The sequence below is a fragment of the Marmota monax genome, unplaced genomic scaffold, assembly GCF_021218885.2.
Source record: "Marmota monax isolate L192 unplaced genomic scaffold, Marmota_monax_Labrador192_F-V1.1 WCK01_AAM20220418_F8-fsc00060, whole genome shotgun sequence".
NCBI lineage: Eukaryota > Metazoa > Chordata > Mammalia > Rodentia > Sciuridae > Marmota > Marmota monax.
The window spans coordinates 3650733-3670758 of NW_026692826.1; the positions used below are offsets into that span (position 1 = coordinate 3650733).

General features: G+C 37.5%; 1 protein-coding gene across 5 annotated transcripts in view; it reads right to left on the reverse strand.

The window, feature by feature from the left end:
• Nucleotides 1–19091: 19091 nt before the first annotated feature.
• Nucleotides 19092–20026, reverse strand: part of Rttn (rotatin) — a 158558-nt gene continuing 157623 nt past the window's right edge. For all 5 annotated transcript variants that reach the window (XM_046448652.2, XM_046448649.2, XM_046448650.2 and 2 more), the window contains one exon: nt 19092–19530. In XM_046448652.2, coding sequence (XP_046304608.1) covers nt 19445–19530 — 86 coding nt within the window. In that variant the 3' untranslated portion in view covers nt 19092–19444. The remainder of the gene's footprint in view (nt 19531–20026) is intronic.

A 20026-nucleotide genomic window follows, 5' to 3' on the forward strand; every position in this document is an offset into this window, starting at 1 on the left:
TAGGAACCAATTCTCAGAATTGACAACCAGGCCACAGTTGTATGGAAGTAAAAGTGAAACACCAGACCTGTCAGAAAGGTTTTCAGTTTAGCTATAATTCACAGCAAGGAAGAATATTGCCCACTGTAGACAAGAGTGCCAACAAGTTATGCTAAATAGGTTATGGAGGCTAAATGAAACCAAGTTAGCCATTCTAAAATGCTAGACTATTAGGGCTCCACAAGACAGTCTCTCTCTCTCTCTCTCTCTCTCTCTCTCTCTCTCTCTCTTTCTCTTTCTCTCTCTCTCTTTCTTTCTCTCTGTCTCTCTTTCTATTTCTCTCTCTCTGTCTCTCTGTGTCTTTCTCTTTCTCTCTCTGTCTTCTCTCTCTCTCTCTTTCTCTTTCTCTTTCTCTCTCTTTCTTTCTCTCTGTCTCTCTTTCTCTTTCTCTCTCTCTGTCTCTCTCTGTGTGTCTTTCTCTTTCTCTCTCTGTCTTCTCTCTCTCTCTCTCTCTCTCTCTCTCTCTCTCTCTCTCTCTCTCTCTCACACACACACACACACACACTAAATTCAAATATATGAAACATGTTGCCTAATAAATCAAACCAAGGGAAAAAAATTAGTGACTGTTGTCAGAGTACTCGGAAATTACAATTCCCCAAGTATGAAATAGAAATAGACTTGCAGGCATTTCTTATTAATTTAATAACTATATTAACTTGATCTATGCTCTTATCAGCTGGAAACAGGAGGGAGACAGACCTTTAAATTTCATGACACCGTAGAACAATGAGACTGAACACAATTCAGATTTTTCAGTAAACGAGGTTAGTGATGAAATGTTTGGCATGCAGCTGTCAATCAGCTTGAGCATCTCCTCACAATCAGAAACGCTCTACTTGCGAAGCCAGTGGATATCCACACCAGGGAGGAGCAGAGCATGGTCGAGCAAGGTGATGAGGTCCAAGTGAGGAAATCTGTAGAGGATATAGCCCTGCACGTGACACGGGAGCCCCAGTCGGGTGTGGAGAGTTTCTGCAGAAAGGCAGAGGCAGCCAGCCCTGCGCGAGAGCCCAAGCCCTGATGGAGCCTGTAGGAAACTGTTCATGTTGCTGCGGGTCAACGTCTCTGTCCTTGGGTGTCTTCCCAAACTCTAGTAACACACACCACCACCCATGGCTCTATGTGTGCAACAAAAGCAAAAAGAGACAAGTGAGATTACATCCAGCCAATAAGCTTCTGAACATGAAAGGAAATAATCAACAGAGGGAAAAGTAGCCAACAGAATGAGAGAAAATATTTGTAAACCATGCATCTACTAGACACTTAATATCCAAAAGACAAAAAGTACTCTTACAACACAAAAGCAAAAAAAGAAACACCCCAATTAAAAAAGTGGCCAATGGTCTTAAATAGTTTTTTTTTTTCTTCAAAAAGACATACAAATAACCAGCAGGAATAGGTACTCAATAGCACTAATCATCAAGGTAATGCAAATAAAAACCAATATGACCTCACATTTGTCAGATGGCCAAAATCAAACAAGAGCAAGTGCTGGCAAAGATGAGGAAAAATGGAAACACCTGGGCACTGTTGAAATAAACATAAAATGATATGTTCGCTATGGAAAACAGGATAGGTCTTCAAGAAATTGAAATAGAGCAACCATATGATCTAGCAATCCTACTTTTGTGTATTTATCTCAATTCACTGAAATCAGAATCTCCAAGACATATTTGTACTCCTGTGTTCATTTAAGTATTATTTAGAATAGCTAAGATGTGGTAACAACCTGAATGTCCATTTACAGATAAATAGAGAAATTGTAGTACGTACGTACAATGCAGTATTACTCAGCCTTAAAAAAAAGAAGGCAACTTTGCAATACAAAACCACATGAATAGCTTGAGTTTTGTGTCACAAGCCTGTAACCCCAGGGGCTTGGGAGGCTGAAGCAGGAGGATCCCAAATTCAAAGCCAGCCGCTGCAACTTAGCAAGGCCCTATGCAACTCAGTAAGACCCTGTCTCTAAATAAAATACAAAAAAGGGCTGGGGATGTGGCTCAGTTGTTAAGTGGCCTTAGTTCAATCCTTGGTACCAAACCAAACAAAACAAAACCACATAGATGAACCCAGAAGACGTTATACCAAGTTAAATATGGTATTCACAGTAGGACTGATGCTGCAGATTCTACCTATATGAGGTGTATAAAGCAATCGGATGCATGGGAGTAGAAAGCAGAATGGTGGTAGCCATGGTCTGGGGAAGAGAGAAATGAAAATTGCTATTCAATGGGTATAATGTTTACTTATATAAAATGAAATAATTCTGGAGATCTTCTGTACAACATTATAATTAATGACACTATACTATACACTTAAAATTTAAAAGCATATAGATCTCAAATTATTTTTAACAAAATAAAAATATACTAAATCCACTAATACTATTGGATATTGTTATTGCTCATTCATTTTGACTGCTGCCTAATAATCCCCTGGGAAACTTAAATAGATCCTCCTAAGGACAGGTGTACGCCCAGGGTTTTAGTATTTAAAGTGCTCTGCAGTTAGCCCTTTCTGCATGTCTCTGGATACCCATATTCAAGAGTATCCCAGAGGTACTCATGCAGGGGCAACCCTGCTAGGCATAGTGTATGCTAAGGTTCAACTCTAAGAATAAACACCAAATTTTGTAAACAAAGTGGTTGCAACTAGTCACATTCCCAACAGCAATGTGTAAAAGCTCCTACAGATTTACATTCTCTCCATTTGTTCCCATTAGACTTGTTACTTTTGGCCAATTGAATGAGTAACACGAAACTCAACTAGTATTGAACTCAAAATGTCATGAAAATGACATTGGAGATCTTTTTATAATGTTTATTGCCCATTTCCTTACTTTGAAGTATCTGCTCATGATTCTGGCCTATTTTTCCAGTGCATTATGTCCCATTTATTGATTCACAGAAGTTACCTATATAGTATACTATTGATATTAATCCATTGTCGGTAACATACTATAAATATCTTCTACCAGTTTATAATTTATCCTTTCAATTTCTTTATGTATTTAATTGTTACATATTGAAATGTGTCAATATTTTCTATTATATTATAGAATATTTTTTTAAAAAAATATTTTTTAAAAAAAAATCTTTCAGAAGAAATTTTTCCTAGCCTTAGGTTTAAAATACAGTAATATTTTCTACCAAGAGTGCTAACGTTTTATTTTTGACAAAAATGCCCTTAAATAATTGGAATTGATTTTTGCATATGTTAAGAAGAAATCCAAATTCATCTTTTCCCACATGTATTTTTTTTCTTTTTTGACCTTTAATTTTTTATTGGCTTATTACAATTATACATAATGGTGGAACTCATCGTGACATATTTATACATGCACATAACATAGTGTGGTCAATTTAATTCCCCAAAACCTCCCTTTCCCTCTCCTCCTCCCTCCCCCTGGTCTAATTTTCATAAGACTCCTTCTATTTCCCCCCTTTTTTTCTAACTTCCACATATAAGAGAAAACATATGATCCTTGACTTTCTGAGTCTGGCTTATTTTGCTTCACAGGATACACTCCAGTTCCACCCACACACTTTCTCTTATTCTATTAATCAAGTGGTCCCTCTCTATTCACCAGTCATGTTGCTGTGGTCATATGTCAGACTTCCATAACTAGTTTTGCTTATCCCTGAACCAACATCAGACTTCTGAAATCACCATATGTGGAATAAGTTCTGATGCTACTCCTTTAAAAAACATCTCCTGTTTTCAAGTATTTATTCTATTAACTTCAGAACATAAAATCCTACATATTCATGTGGTATCTTTTTTACACTTTTGTTTTTGAAAATGTCTTCATGGGCTAGGGGTATAGGTCAGTGATAGAGTGTGCTTGCCTAGCATGCACAAGGCCTTGGGTTTTTCCCCTAACACAGAAAAAAGTAAATGAAATATGTCTTAATAAACACCAATAATCTCCTAGGTAGAGATCATCCATGTTTTTAGTTAGACTTATCATTTGGTGCATCATATATCACCATTAGTCAATAATGTCTTCTCTTTAAATGATATCTCCTCTTTAAATAAATTTTCAAATTGCTTATAAAGAAATGTAACTGATTTGAAATTAGCCACCTACTAAACTCTGATTTTTAAAATAATTTATTTTATTAAATTATTTGAACTTTTTGTATAAGTGATTATGTAATCTACAAATAATACTTTCATTTCTTCTAACTTCAAGGCTTCCAGTTGTATTTTCTTATCTTACTGCATTGCCTAGGACTTCCAGTAAACTCTGAATAGAAATAGTGATAGTGGGCCTCCTTGTGGTCATACTTCAAAGTGAATATTTCCCCTGCTTCCTGACTTAGAATGATACTGCTGAGATTTTATGCATATTCCCTACGAGTTAAAAATTCCTATAATTTTATCACTAACAATGACAGAGTACATCAAATACTTTTCCACATCTACTAAGATAAGCATGTGCTTTGGTAGTCTTTAATGCACTGTTCACTGAGGATTTTTGCCTCTTCCTTCATGAGAAAAATGGAGCAGCACTTCTCCATCCCCATATGGTCTTGGTTTGCTTTTACGGTCAGTCTTCCACTGGCCTCCTAGAGTGGATTGGCATTATTTCCTCTTCTTACAATCACAAAGAGTTTGGATAAAACTGAGATAATCTGTTCTTTGAATGTTTATCAGAATTTGCTATAAAACTATCTGTCTTATATTTTCTTTGTGGAAAGATTATAACCACTGCTTCGATTTTTTTAATAGCTACAGGACTACTGAAGTTTATTATTTTTGAGGAAATTCCTAGTAAATTATATTTTCCTAAGGATTTGTGAGTACAAAAGTGTCAATAACATTCTGGTAATATCTTTATTGTTTCTACTTTATCTATTTATATCCACCTTTATATTCCATGTATCTTGTGTCTTTTATCAGCTAAGCTTATCTTTTTTAATGATAATTAATCTCTTTATTAATCTTTTAAGTTCCATATTGCAAAGCCTTCCCTGATTTCTTTTTTTTAATTTTTTAAATTTATATATGACAGTGGAATGCATTACTATTCTTATTACACATATAGAGCACAATTTTTCATATCTCTGGTTGTATACGAAGTATATTTACACCAGTTTGTGTCTTCATATGTGTACGTTGGATGATAACGTCCAACACATTCTACCATCATTTCTAACCCCATGCCCCCTCCCTTCCCCTCCCACCCCTCTGCCCTATCTAGAGTTCGTCTATTCCTCCCATGTTCCCCCTCCCTACCCCACTATGAATCAGCCTCCTTATATCAGAGAAAACATTTGGCATTTGTTTTTTGGGGATTGGATAACTTCACTTAGCATTATCTTCTTTAATGCCATCCATTTACCTGCAAATGCCATGATTTTATTCTCTTTTATTGCTGAGTAATATTCCACATTTTTATATTGTGCATATATGCCACATTTTTTTATCCATTCATCTATTGAAGGGCACATAGGTTATTTCCACTTGCTCTTGGATAGGCAGAATTAATATTATCAAAATGACCATACTACCAAAAGCACTATACAGATCTAATGCAATTCCAATCAAAATCCCAATGACATTCCTCACAGAAATAGAAAAAGAAGTCATGAAGTCATCTGGAAAAATAAGAGACCCAAAATAGCTAAAGGAATCCTTAGCAGGAAGAGTGAAGCAGGTGGCATCACTATACCAGACCTTAAACTGTACTACAGAGTAGTAGTAAGTAGTAGTGGTATTGGCATCAAAACAGACTGGTAGACCAATGGTAGAGAATAGAGGACACAGAGACTAACCCACAAAATTACAATTAGATAAATGTACTAAAAACATGCATTGGAGAAAAAATAGCTTCTTCAACAAATGGTGCTGGGAAAATTGGAAATCCATATGCAACAAAATGAAATTAAACCACTCTCTCTCACCATGAACAAAACTCAAAATGGATCAAGGACCTAGGAATAAAACCAGAGACCCTGCATCTAATAGAAGAAAAAGTAGGCCCTAATCTCCATCATGTGGGATTAGGCCCCAACTTCCTTAATAAGACTAATTTGGTGCAAGAATTAAAATCAAGAATCAATAAATGGGATGAACTCAAACTAAAAAGTTTCTTCCCAGTGAAAGAAACAATCTGTGAGATAGAGAGCTAACATCTTGGGAGCAAATCTTTACCCCTTACACATCAGATACAGCACTAATCTCTAAGGTATATAAAGAACTCAAAAAGGTAAGCAATAAAAAATAATAACCCAATCAATAAATGGGCCAAGAACCTGAAGAGACACTTCTCAGAAGATGATATACAATCAATCAACAAATATATGAAAAAATGTTCAACATCTCTAGCAATTAGAGAAATGCAAATCAAACTACTCCAAGATTTCATCTCACACCAGTCAAAATGGCAGTTATTATGAAGACAAACAACAATAAGTGTTGGCAAGGATGTGGGGAAAAAGGTACACTCATACATTGCTGGTGGGACTACAAACTGGTGCAGCCAATATGGAAAGCAGTATGGAGATTTCTTGGAAAATTATGAATGAAACCACCATTTGACCCAGCTATCCCTCTCCTCAGTCTATACCTAAAGGACTTAAAAACAGCATCCTACAGAGACACAGCCACATCAATGTTTATAGCAGCACAATTCACAATAGCTAAACTGATCTTTCTTTTTTTAACAGAAAAATTTATCTACTGTTATTTATTCTCAGAATTACTTTTTTTTTGCTATGTTGGTTTTCTATATTATACCTTTAACTTTATTGGCTTATGTTCATTTTTTTAATGATCTCTTTTCAACTTCATTTGGGTTTTATTATGTCATTATTTTAAAACAAACATTTCCATCACTAATTTTCAGGCTTTCGCTCTCTCTCTCTCTCTCTCTCTCTCTCTCTCTCTCTCTCTCTCTCTCTCTCTCTCTCTGATTTTGAGGGTTTATATATATATATATATATAAAGCTAAAAATTTCTCTGGAAAATAAAGTGAGAGAACTTTCATTTCTGCTGCATCCCACAGGCCTTTTAAGAATACCATTTCCATTATCATTCAGTAAATTTCCATTGTGGTTTCAGATGTAATTTTTGGGTTATATAGAAGTGTCTTTCAATTTCTAAATGTATGAACATACTTTACTTATCTTTTGTTATTAATCTTTCTCTGGCAGCCTTTAAAATTCTATCCTTATTCTGTATGTTAGGTAATAATGTGCCTTAGTGTGGGTCTGTTGTAATTTTGATATTTGGGGGTCCTATAACCCTCCTGTATTTGATTTTCCATTCCATTCTTTAGGTTTGGGAAATTTTCTCATATTATTTCATTGCAAAGATTGTGCATTCTGTTGGTTTGTATTTCCAAGCCTTCATTTATTCCAATAAATCTTAAATTTGGTCTTTTCAGGTTATCCCATATTTCTTGGAAGTTCTTCACGGTCTCTTAACATCTTTTCTCCATGGTCAATTTTACTTTTAAGATTACATATTTTGTCTTCATTGCCTGAAAATCTGTCTACCAAGTGATCTAGTCTGTTGATGATGCTTTCCACTGGATTTTTAATTTGGTTTATTGATTCCAACCTCCTAAATTCCTGATCTGCTTTTGAGTGTCCAGTATAGTCATCCTCCTTTTTTTGTTCACCCACTTTGCTGAGAAGTTGCCTATTTGTTTTCTTGGTTTCAAGCCACAGAGCAGCCAGAAAAATGACTTCTCTAATCTACCATCTTGAAACTCTTGTTATGAATTTTTTAAAATATTTTTTAGATGTTAATAGATCTTTATTTTGTTCATTTATTTGTATGCAGTGCTGAGAATTGAACCCAGTGCCTCACACATGCTAGGCAAGTGCTCTAACACTGAGCCACAACCCCAGCCCCTTGTTACTAATTTTTGACTTAATCATGGAGTAGTAAGAGTTCTTGTTCTACATGCCCCTATTCTTTGAAACTTACTGAGGGTTTCTTTGATGCCTAATGCTTGATCAACTGCAAATGCTTTATGTGGACTGAGAAATGTGTTCTGCCTCATTTTGGTAGCAGAACTCTATGCATCCATCAGGTCAAGGCACCGATGTATGTTTTTGCCTCCTTGACCTGTCAATGATCAAGAGTGTGCACTGAAACCTTCTCCTGCTGCGGCAAATTTATCATTTTATTCTTGTAGTTCTATCACTTTTAGCTTCACTGATTTTGAGGTTATTTTATTAGAAATATGCATTTTTAAAAACTGGCAGACTTTGAGTTGAATCTTTCATCATTATAGTGATCTTTTTCGTCTCTTAACTTTTTTGTCTTACAATTTTATTCTATTTTTTTAAGAGAGAGAGAGAGAGAGAGAGAGAATTTTTAAAATATTTTTTAGTTTTCGGCAGACAGAACATCTTTGTTTTGTATGTGGTGCTGAGGATCGAACCCGGGCCGCACGCATGCCAGGCGAGCACGCTACCACTTAAGCCACATTCCCAGCCCCTTTATTCTGTATTAACGTCAGTTAACAAGAACAACACTCTTAGCTGGCACGGTGGTGCATGTCTGTAACCCCAGCAGCTTGGGAGGCTGAGGGAGGAGTATTTTGAGTTCAAAGCCAGACTCAGCAACTTAGCAAGGCCCTAAGCAACTCAGTGAGACCCTGTTTCTAATAAAATATAAAAAAGGGCCATGGATGTGGCTCAGTGACTAAGAGGCCCTGGGTTCAAACTCCAGTACCAAAATAAGAACAAAAACAAAAACCATCACTTTTATTTTTATTATATTTGTTTTCCTTTTATTATAGTCTTATAAACAATATATATTCATATTTGTAAATTTAGTCATTCAAATTTATCTTTCACTTAGAGGTTTAGTCCATTTACTTTTGTGTGTGTGTAGTCGGTGGGGCGGGGGATTGAATCCAGGGCCTTCCACATTCTACACCAGTGCTCTACCAGTGAGCTACATCCCCAGGACAGCTAGCTAGCTATTTGTTTCTTTTTAACACAGGGCCTTGCTAAGTTTCCCAGGCTGGCCTGGAACTTATGATCCTCCTGCTTCAGCCTCCTGAGTAGCTGAGATCACAGGTGTGTACCACTACCCTGGCCAGTCCATTTACTTTAAATATTCTGATATATTTTTGTTGTCTTTATTTTTTTAATTTGTCTCTCTCTTTATTCTTCAGACTTTCTTACTAAAAAAACTTGTATCTACATCCCTCACTCTAATAACAATGCAGCATCTTCTCACATCCTTTATTCTCTCCTGACTCACAGACAACATTTTGATGTTATTTACAGTTAACTTTCTTTATGACTTATTACACTAGAATATACATGTAAATACATGTTCAATTTTAAGGCTTTTTTACTTATATATACACCTGTTACCAGAACCTGGAACAAATTGTAGACTATTATAGATCAAATGAGGACCCTGCTGTCACTGTGTCCTTTCCTGTGAACACCCCACCAATAATATATCATTATTATGACCTCTTTTTACCAGGGATTACTTTTGCCCTTTATTGAAGTTGTAAAAGAGGAATCATCAGTATAAACTCTTTTTGGCCAGTTCTCTTTTGCTAAATGAATATTTTTGGTATTTGCCCATGATATACCTACCAATACTTTGCTGTTTTCTATTATTGAGCAATATCTCATTGCTTAAACAGTTTATTCATCAATTCCTTTACCTACAGGCATTTTTTTTTTTATGCAGTACATGCTTAATTCTCAGAAGTTTCCTCCATCTTGTTTTCTAATTCACAAATTCATAACTTAGCTGTATCATCCTGCTCTTTGTTCCCCCTATTGCAGTCTTTCAACCTTTATATTTGTTGCACATGGTGTTGCTTTCTTTTTATCTATTTTTTGTTTGGGGTTTATATTTTTCATTTATTTCCTCATTTCTTTCAGTGACTGATTTTAAGCTCTTGCTTCATCTGTTCTAACATATCTATTTCTTTTGGAATATGCATCCCAGCATGTTGCTTTCCCCTTGAAATGCACTCCTCAGATGTCTTGTTATTTTGGCCAATGAGCTCATTGATCCTGAAGTATCCAGCAAATACTCTTGGCCTAGCTCACAGAAGCTGCAGACAGACCAAGCAGCAGGAACTGGTGGTGAACAAGCCTACACTGACAGTTTATGCACCAATCAATCAGCCAGGCACTTCCCATTTCACAAGCATTGCCTTTCTCAGCCAGGCCTTAGTCTTAGCTCCCTTGGTGGGAAGCACTTGAAGAGACAGTTGGGAACTGCAGAACCTGGGCCTGGGACCCTTGGGAACTGTGCAGCCTGGGACCAGGGGTCTACATGCCAACAGCAGAGGAGCCGGTAGAGACCAACGAGACTGTCCATGTTCTCAGCTCCTCACAAGCACAGGGCTCTGTGTTGCTGCAGAAGTGTGCTCCTGAGCATCCCTGGAACAGATCACAATTGTCAGTGGAAGGCACTGTTCTCCTGGGGCCTGGTGGAGAGAAGCAAGAGCAGACCCCTACCTGTCCTCCCTCACAGGGCCTGGCCTGGCTGTCTTGTGCTCCTGAACTTTGGAGGTCCTGGGATGGGGGTGAGTGTATCTCACATGTAGGAGAGATGGCAACCATACACCCCACACCCGCAACACACCAATTCCAACAGCTCCCCTGTGACTCGGGTGGTCTGTCACCATTCTCTCTTTCCATCTGTGGAAATATTAAACTCAAACAGATAAAGGCAAATTGAGGTAGCTAGGTGGCGAGGTCATGAGAACAGGCTTTAGTTACAACTACCTGCAAATAAGCTCCTGATCTCTGCAGCTGTATGTGGTGTTTCTAACACATACTAAAGCCCCTCCAGGGCAAAACTTGCTACATGCCGTAGTTTACACGCTGAGACCTACAGTTTTCATTACGATGGAACCTTCCAATCCTATAGATAGCCACCAGGTAACCCCCTACCCCCTTAGCTCTCTTCCTTTCCCAAGAATTTGTGTGCTTTTATCTCTTCTCCCTCCCTTTCTGAGAACTGCTTTATGTATATTCCTTAAGTTACCCAATGCTCTTCTTATAAACAGTGTGCTATTATGCCTGCACCCAAATAAATTCTTGACAAATGAATGATGTAACCCCCCCCCTCCCCACCACAGGCTTTAGCCTTTAAACTCGTTTGGAATCTATAAGGCCCTGAAGCACATGTTCAGCTTGCCTAAACTTTGTCTCCCAAGCTGCAACTCTGATCAGCCCCAATAAGCTCTCTTTGCTTCTTAATCAATTTCTACCTGAGTTTCTCTAAAGGACTGACACATTCTAGAAGTGAATTTTAGGAGAAGGATCAGCAGACCTGTTAGTTCCGTGTCTTGGTCGGTACTAGCCTGTTAGTATTCTATCACTGTGGCAAAATATCTGAGAAAATCGACTAAAGGAGGAAAGACTTATTTCAGTCCACAGTTTCAGAGTTTTGGTCTATGGCCATTTGGCCCCACTGCTCTGTGCCTCAGGCAAGGCATAACATCATGGCCAAGAGGGCACGGTGGAGCAGAGATGCTTAGATGCTTACCTCATGGCAGCCAGGAAGCAGAGGGCGGGAGAGGAAGGGTGAGGAAAGAAGGGGCTAGAGACAAGATATACCCTTCAAGGCATGTCCCCAGTGACCTACTACCTCCAAGCAGGCTTCGCCCTCCTAAAAAGTCTCCAGTGCCTTCCAACAAGCACTATCAGGTGGGAACCAAGCTTTCAGCACACGAGCCTCTGGGAAACATTCCAGATCCAACTGTAACCTAGCCCCAGACACTTAGGCACTTCACATCCTAAAATCATACACAGCTAATGCAGTGCAGGTTTGGATGTACTACTTGTGAACTAGCCTATGTACATTCAGAGAGCTTCCCCATTTGGGTCAAAAACTTGCCAAAAAGGAGAGAGAGAATCTTCCAGGTGGAGCTGTGTGTTATCAGTGGCTGCTAAGAAAGAAGAATGAAAAATTCGAAGTGATACAATTATAGACGTTATTCCCGCTACGAGGTACCAGCAGAGTTTCACTAGTTTTCATTAAGTTGCACTATTAAGTTTTCTTTCAGTTTTGACCACTGCTTTCTTCTCTCTGTGCAAAGAAAACAGCCACATTTACTTATTCAAATTCATGTTCCTTGGGAGTCTCCTGCCAAGTGTGCACATTAAGAAGCAGGAGGCAGAAGATGACAACAGGTTCTATTCACTTTTGCTTTCCACTTAATTGGGTTATGCAAACTGGCCTATGCTTTTTCACTCTGCTGTAGTAGTAGCTAACACATTTTTCAGAATTCACCATTCAAGCTTTAAAAGCACATACCAACACTCTTCTTCTTCAAAAAAGAATATCTCAACTAAGACTCCTACTTTGCAACAGATCCTGAAAGCTTAGATTGGCATATCAGCTTCTTGTTGGTGCTGATTATAAATTATAGCTAAAATATCAAGCTTTATTGTTCTCTTTCTCCAGAGAATAACAACAACAACAACAAATCATGAAATTCAAGTGATTTTATTAAACAGGACTCCCCCTTTTAGAATGTAACAAAAATCTATTCCAAATCTACAAAAGAAACAATTATGGTTCTGTATATTTTGACAAATTCAATAAAGTTTTGAGTCTAACTTACATTATGAAATTGTATAGCTTTTACTAATAAAGTATTTTTCACATTCATTCAAATCAACATATGAGCATGTGCTCTGTGCAGGGCCTGAGAGGCAGGAAGCAGGTCACACCTTAGGAGATGTGGGAAGAGTGTATCCAGATCAACATGACACAGGAGAAAAAGGCTAAGTGACATGAGAGTTAAAAACAAAGCAGCCAATAACCAAAAGAGCAAAGAAGACGGCAAAAAAGAGCCTCCTTGCTGGGAAATCCCAAGTAGCTTCCTGGACGAGGTCACCTTTCATTGGCCTTTTACAATAGGCAGAAATGAAAATGTGGAGGAGGGTGGGGAAATAAGGTGAATTAAGTCAAGAGGTCTGAGGAGAAGAGGCGTGGATCAGTGGGCTCAAGAACTTGAGAGGGCATTAGCATAAAAGGTGAATTCAGAATAACCTCTGGCAGGCACACATTTTCTCAGACAATCTTTGTTCTAATCATAGAGAGCCTGGCAGGGAAAACCACAGAAAGAAGCAAAAGACAAGAAACTCAAGAAAACTTGAAAGCTCATACAGCAAGCAGTGTAGCCTCTCCTGACTGATGACTGTCATAGGATGGATTGGTTAGGACTAGACAAGTCTTTGCCTTCTCTGCTAGAAAATATAATGGCCAATCCCAGAGCACATGGACGTGGGAACGCGGAGAGTTGGATTCAGGGACCACCGGCCTTCTGCTAGGTGAGCTTCATGCCTACCAAGCCTTGGCTGAATGTGCTCCTAAATCACTTATACTACTTAGACCTGCTACTGCAATGACAGAACTGGTTAAATATTAATGACAGCGTGAGACGAAAAGTAATGGTTTCTGTAAAAACAAAGTTGAATGTTTGGCAAAGAATGGGTAATAAGGTGTCACTTACAAATAACTGGGATTTGGTGTAGAGAGGTAACTACCAAAAAAAAAAAAAGATAAAAAATGGCAGAGATCTGGAAGATTTTCGAGAGAAAATGGCAAGGAAAAAAAAAGAAAATCTGGAAGAATTTACTTTGGATTGCTTATAAGTGCATTGGTTTTGCTCTACTTCCAGAAACTGAAACTGGAAAAAATAATTTAGTGTGATTTATGACACTCCCCCACAAAATGAAATGCATTCAAGAAGGCCTCAGCCCTTAATCAAGAGATTGGAGAATGACTACATATTTACATATTTAAAAGAAAATACTAGATATGCATATTTCTAAAATTTTGAAGCAATTGTTTTTAATCAATTTTAAATTTCTATCTTTGAGAATGCTGGGAGTTTCTTCAGACTGACTACTCCATCTGCTCAGCCTCATTTCTTCATGACGTTAAGTAGACCCCTACCGCTGGTGCTTCCACTTCACAGGGATAAACCTCACATAGGGTATCGGAGAAAAGTCATTGAAAAGTCACCTTGCTGGACAATCTCATACTAACTAACATCAATCTCATACTAACTAACATTTGTTGCTCTGGAATTGGAAGTAATCACAAAGTCTAAATACAGGTTGGATAGATTGAATAAATGTCTAACCTTTCTTATTTTTTCTTTAGGAGGATGACACCTTTGCCCCTAATAACATCATGTCTTTCTTTCAAACTAAATCAGAGCATTGACCTGCATGGCTGAATCTGGTGGGTGCTTAACCAAACCCCAGCTCCCCTTCTCTACTAGCAGAGACCTGTGCTACTGGATGCGACAGTGTGCCTAGGTAAGTGACTACAATTGTTAGCCTTGCAACTGTCAATGACCATGTGCTACATTCTGTCCCACAAAATGTGTGTGCAAGCTGTTGAGATGGTCTTTTGGGAAGGCTCCTTAAAAAGATAACACACAGCCAGGGGACCCTTTCTGCTTCCTAATTCTCATGAGGCACCTTACTGAAGTAAGTGTATAAATATGAGAAAGTAGATAGATAGATAGGCAGGCACTGGGGTCCCTGAGGACACTTAGCTATGGACAAACCACCTATGAGTTTCCAGGATGTGGAAACCACCATTGCCACCACAACTATCCAAAAAGCAAAGCAAAACAAAAACAAAAAAGGAACTCCTCTCCTACTGAAAGTATTATTATTTTGGACTCTCAACTCCATGAAATCATGGCTTTTTCTAACAGACATCAAAGGCAGCTTTAAACCAGGTATCATGACCATCAACTAGTTCTTCCCAATGCATTTTTTAAGACTGTGACCAAAAAATAGTAATAAGTCTCCATTTTACAATCTTTCTGTAGTAAGCCAAAGGAAGAATGTTCTAATAAAGAATTTAAATAAATAATGTATTCAAAATCTACACCAAATTGCAAGCAATCTGCTGCCAGAATGCTGAGGCTCACTGCCCAGATGAATCCAAATGGGACTCACACTCCAAAGTCATGCCCACTGGCAGAGAGAAATCAGGTAAAGGAGTTACTGAAAAAGAAGAAATGCACGAAAATTCTTGACCTTGGACTTATGTTACACACTTCCCCCCGACCTTCCCAATTTTTTTTCACTTGGCTTTCAAGCAAAATTAAAAAGAAATTCACTGAATGTTACCATAAGGATGTTTTGTGAACACTGTTCTAAAACAGCAGATTTTCTTTTTTCTGCAACAGATTTTCAGATGCAGAAGGAGCAAATGAAACGCAAAGATAAATGTTGTTGGGAACATTTAAAACAGGATCACACTGAGCTGCTTGCAAATGTGGCTGCCAAACCTCAGAATTCCTGGGGTGTTGGCAAAGTCTTCTGTACATCCTGAGCCTCAAGGCTCAGCACACTCACTCAGTCCCACATGATTTATCACTTCAATTGTGGGAGAAATTCCCTAGGAGAGGTAACTTTTAGGAAGAACAAACTGAATTCCTCTATACCAAGTTTCATTAATTCACAGAAACAATAGTATTTTATGACTGAATCCCCATACTCTTTGGATCACAGTACAACAGGTGGAAAGAAGAAAGTGGCTTCTTTAAGATTTTTCTCTTGAATGTTCCATTTTTATAAATCAAATGGAGAAAGCAATATTTCATCAACTGAAATACAATCAAAACAACCCGACAAACAGAATGAAACACATCAAATCACCGAAGCATATTTAATGCATGGAAGCAAAGCCTTGTAAGATGCAGGTTCTCAATGACTTGCTGTGTGGCCACAGGACCATGTACCTCCAATAGAAACTATCAATCTCTGGAAGGTTGGAAACTAGTTTGACAGCATGAGTCACTTCTCAGCATACTCGGCTCCTCAAAAGGAGAGAAAGTTTGCAAGGAATGAACATTTAATTCTTTAAGATACATGATTGTTTGAAAATTTTATAATAATTAATCACTGGTAACATCTAAGGGATAATCAACCACATACTAGGCACTGTACTAAGCACTCTGTCTTCTTCACTAACTTTACAGGGTAAGTATCCTTTTCTGAAAAAACACTCAAGCATACTCAACCCCAGAGGTTGCAGTGGTGGGGCCAGAGATAATCATAGCTCCACACAACTCCAGAGCCCTCTGCTGTTAACCACTCTCTCAAGCTGTCTCACTTATTAATAAAACTACAAGAAGAGATGGCCATAGCCAGGGATGATAATCATTACTTTAACCATTATTCTGCCAAATCTGAAGAATATATCATCATGGGTCAAGAAGCAGATTTGGAAAAATAAAATACCTAGGAATAAATCTAACCCAGAAGGTAAAAGACCTCTACAATAAAAATTATAAAACACTGAAAAAAAAATTAAAAATGACAGAAGATGGAAAGATTACTATGTTCATGGATAGGCAGAATTAATAATATGGTTACCATATTATTAAATACCCCATCAAAATACCAATGGCATTCCTCACAGAACCAGAAAAAGCAGTCCTAAAAATCATATGGAAAAATTAAAAAGTCAAATAGCCAATTCTAAAAATAAAATTCTAAGAAAACAAAACAAAACCAGTGTTGGAGGCATCACAATACCTACCTTCAAAATATGCTACAGCATCAAAAACTGCACTGGTATAAAAACAGACACATTGACCAATGGGACACAAAAGAAGATATAGACAAATCCATGTAGATACAGCCATCTGATCTTATCAATGGTGCCAAAAACATATTGGAGAAAAGATAGTCATTTTAACAAATGGTGCTATGTGTCCTATATGTAGAAGATTGAAACTATGCAAATCAAAACTACACTGAGATTTCATTTCCAGTTAGAATGGCAGCCACCAAAAATACAAATAATAATAAATGCTAGAGATTGGTACGACTGTAAATCTGAACCACCACTATGAAACAGTATGGAGGTTCCTCAAAAGACTAGGAATGGAACTACTATGTGACCACTAAACCACTCCTCAGTGTTTATCCTAAAGAATTAAAATCAGTATACTACAATAATACGTGTATACCGTATTTTTGTAGCAGTACAATTCACAATAGCCAAACTATGGAACCAGTCTAGGTGTCCATTGACTGATGACTGATATAAGGATAAAGAAAATGTGGCACTGGGAGGTCATAATCCACTTGAATCAAATCTATGAAATATGATATGTCAAGAGCTTTGTAATGTTTTGAACAACTAACAATAAAAAATAACAAAAAATAAAAAAAAGAAAGAAAATGTGGCATAAACATACAATAGTTTTACTCAGGTATAAAGAATAAAATGATGTCATTTGCAGGAAAAGAATAGTACTTGAGAGCATTATGTTAAGTTAAATAAACCAGACTCAAAAAGTCAAGGGTCATATGCTTTCTCTCATATGTGGAAGCCAGAGAGAAAAAAGTACAAAACGGGGGCAGATTCATGAAAAGAGAAGAGAAGCCAGTAGATTAGAGGAATAAGACCAGGGAAAGGGAGGAGGGAAAAGAAAGGGGTGATACTGAGGAATGAAACTGACCAAATTATATTGTTCTATTGTATGCATGTGCAAGTAAGTAATAATGAATCCCATTATTATGTATATTATGCACCTATGAAAATTAAAATTTAAAAAACCAGAATAATAAAGAAGCAGCTTTGGGACTTGAGCAACTTCAGGAATTGGGCACAAGCTGTAGCCAAAAAGACTAATCATGGAACATTATCATAGATGTGATTATTTAATACTGCAAAAGGAAATTGCCAATCTGGAGTTAAATAAGTAAAATTCTATTTTTTACTTCATTCTCATATCCTATTTTCAAAACCAATGCCTGTTTCCTCCCCCACCTACTGAAGGTCTTAAATAGAGAAGACTTAGTATCAGTGTTTGCAGTGAACAAGACACAGGCTGTGCTTACAAGGCACCTATATACACACCAGCTCACCCAACAACAGTGTTAGAAATGGTAAAACTGGACACCATGAGGTATGAAGTAGTCACTACCTGTTTTTTAGATCCTAGCATAAACTGGGGTGTGTGTAAAGGAATACTTGATAGTCATTCGGGTCCCAATTTCATCATTAAGCTGTTAGTTAAGGATAACAAGTCATTTTCATGTCCTAGTCAGTTTTGTATAAAATCGGGGGTATTAGTCAGTGGTTCTCAAATTGCAGTGGGCATAACCTGAGGAGTTTATCATGATTCTTGGACACAGAGTAGACCTGTTTCAGTGGGCACAAGAACATGCATTCCATCTGGCATCCCAAGGATTCTGCTGGTGGTGGTCCCCAGTGTAGAAGCATGGCAGCTGCTGGCTAGTGGGGCTTTCTGTGTTAACACCTGCCCTCCAGGCTAAATGGATGCAAGTTCAAGAGACCACTATGGCAGGATGGCTGTCCAAGAGCCTAGACCTCTGCATGGTTGAGGTTAGCATTCCTGAATACAACAGACCAAGTGCAGGATTTTCTGATGGATCACCCCTCCCCTCCCATGTCTGCAGCCATCCTGAGCTGCAGCAGGCAATGTCTCTAAGTGGTTCCCTTGGGTTACAAATCCCCCTTGGGCACTATCAGAAATTTTTAGGGGAAACAATTATAATTATTTCTGCTTTCAAAGAGGCGATAAGGCAAGCATACACTGATGTATGAGTAAATCAGCCAATGAACAGATCTTGCTCTTCCTACACTATGACTTGTTCTTCTTGATATTTGGGGTTGAGGTAGAATTTGAACCCATGCCCATAAGACCCCAACTATATTTCTCCCCTCTTTATCACACAGCCTTTCAGAAGTCAAAAAGTGAAAATTACAATTGATTTACATATCCCTTAAAAGGAAATTAATATTGCTAAAAATTGCATAAGGAAGCTACAAAATTACACACATGTACACATACACACGTTTCACCAGTATGTTGCTCTGGAAAATACAAAAATTTGAAAATGAGACTTTGTATTGATAAATTTCAAGCCAAATTTCAGATCAAAATTTTTAGAAAGAAAGGAAAAAAAAAAAAAAAAAAAGAATGAACATACAGACAGACAAACCACAACATAATACCTCCTTTTAATTGCTAAAACTAATATTCCTGGAACTGACAAAATTTTGTAACTAGAAATGACAGTCAATTTTCAATTTCTAAAAACATTTTGTTTTATTAAATAACTGTTAAATAGGATTTTTACAAAGAAAATTGCATAGAAAGGGATACAAATGTTTATGTTGCCAGAACATTCTGTGTTTCCCCATCATCTCTTGTCCACTATTATTACTTCTAGAAAATGGCCACAAAAGCACAGAGTCATGATGTCACCAATTCTCCTTCTTTCAGTGTCACCAGCCCTATTTTTCCTAAGGCAAGGAGGGCATCGGCACTCTGCAGAGTTGGTACGGCGTCAGGTAGCAGCTCCACACTAAGCCAGCCTAGGGCTTGGCTCTCCGCTGGTGGCTGTCAGGTTCAGGGGGGAGCATCTCATGGCACTCAGGAAGAGCTGAGCAGCTGCACGAGGTTTTCAAGACATTTCAAATGGTAGGCATTTAGAGGGCTTTCTTCTGGGTTTGAGAAAGCTGAGAGAAAAAAAATAAGAGTCTAGAAATACTAGTTTATTAAATTTAGTTCTATACTCAAGGGGTAGATGCTCTTCCAGAAACATGAATCATATTTACTTACAAAAATGTTAGTTCTTGATGTACTAGAATTATAAGAATATATTACATTTAAAAATTAATAAATCACAGAATTTATATTGTTTTATTAATGGTCTACCCAAAGAGTATTAAAAAATACAATTCCATAATGGATATCGTTAACTATAATCCTAGATGAATGCCATTACTTTTTTAAAAATATATTGTCTCTCCTAAAGCATAAACTTTAATGTAACCCAATTATTTGTTTTCTTCAGAAATTCATGGACATAGCTAGAAAGGAAACAAAACTGCTCCCCTTATTTTAAAAAGAATCAGACTATATAAAAACACAGATTAATAGTCCATAGACTACTACAGTACAGGAAAGACATAGCTCAGTTGTTTTGAAATGTGTTCAGAGGATAAAACTGGT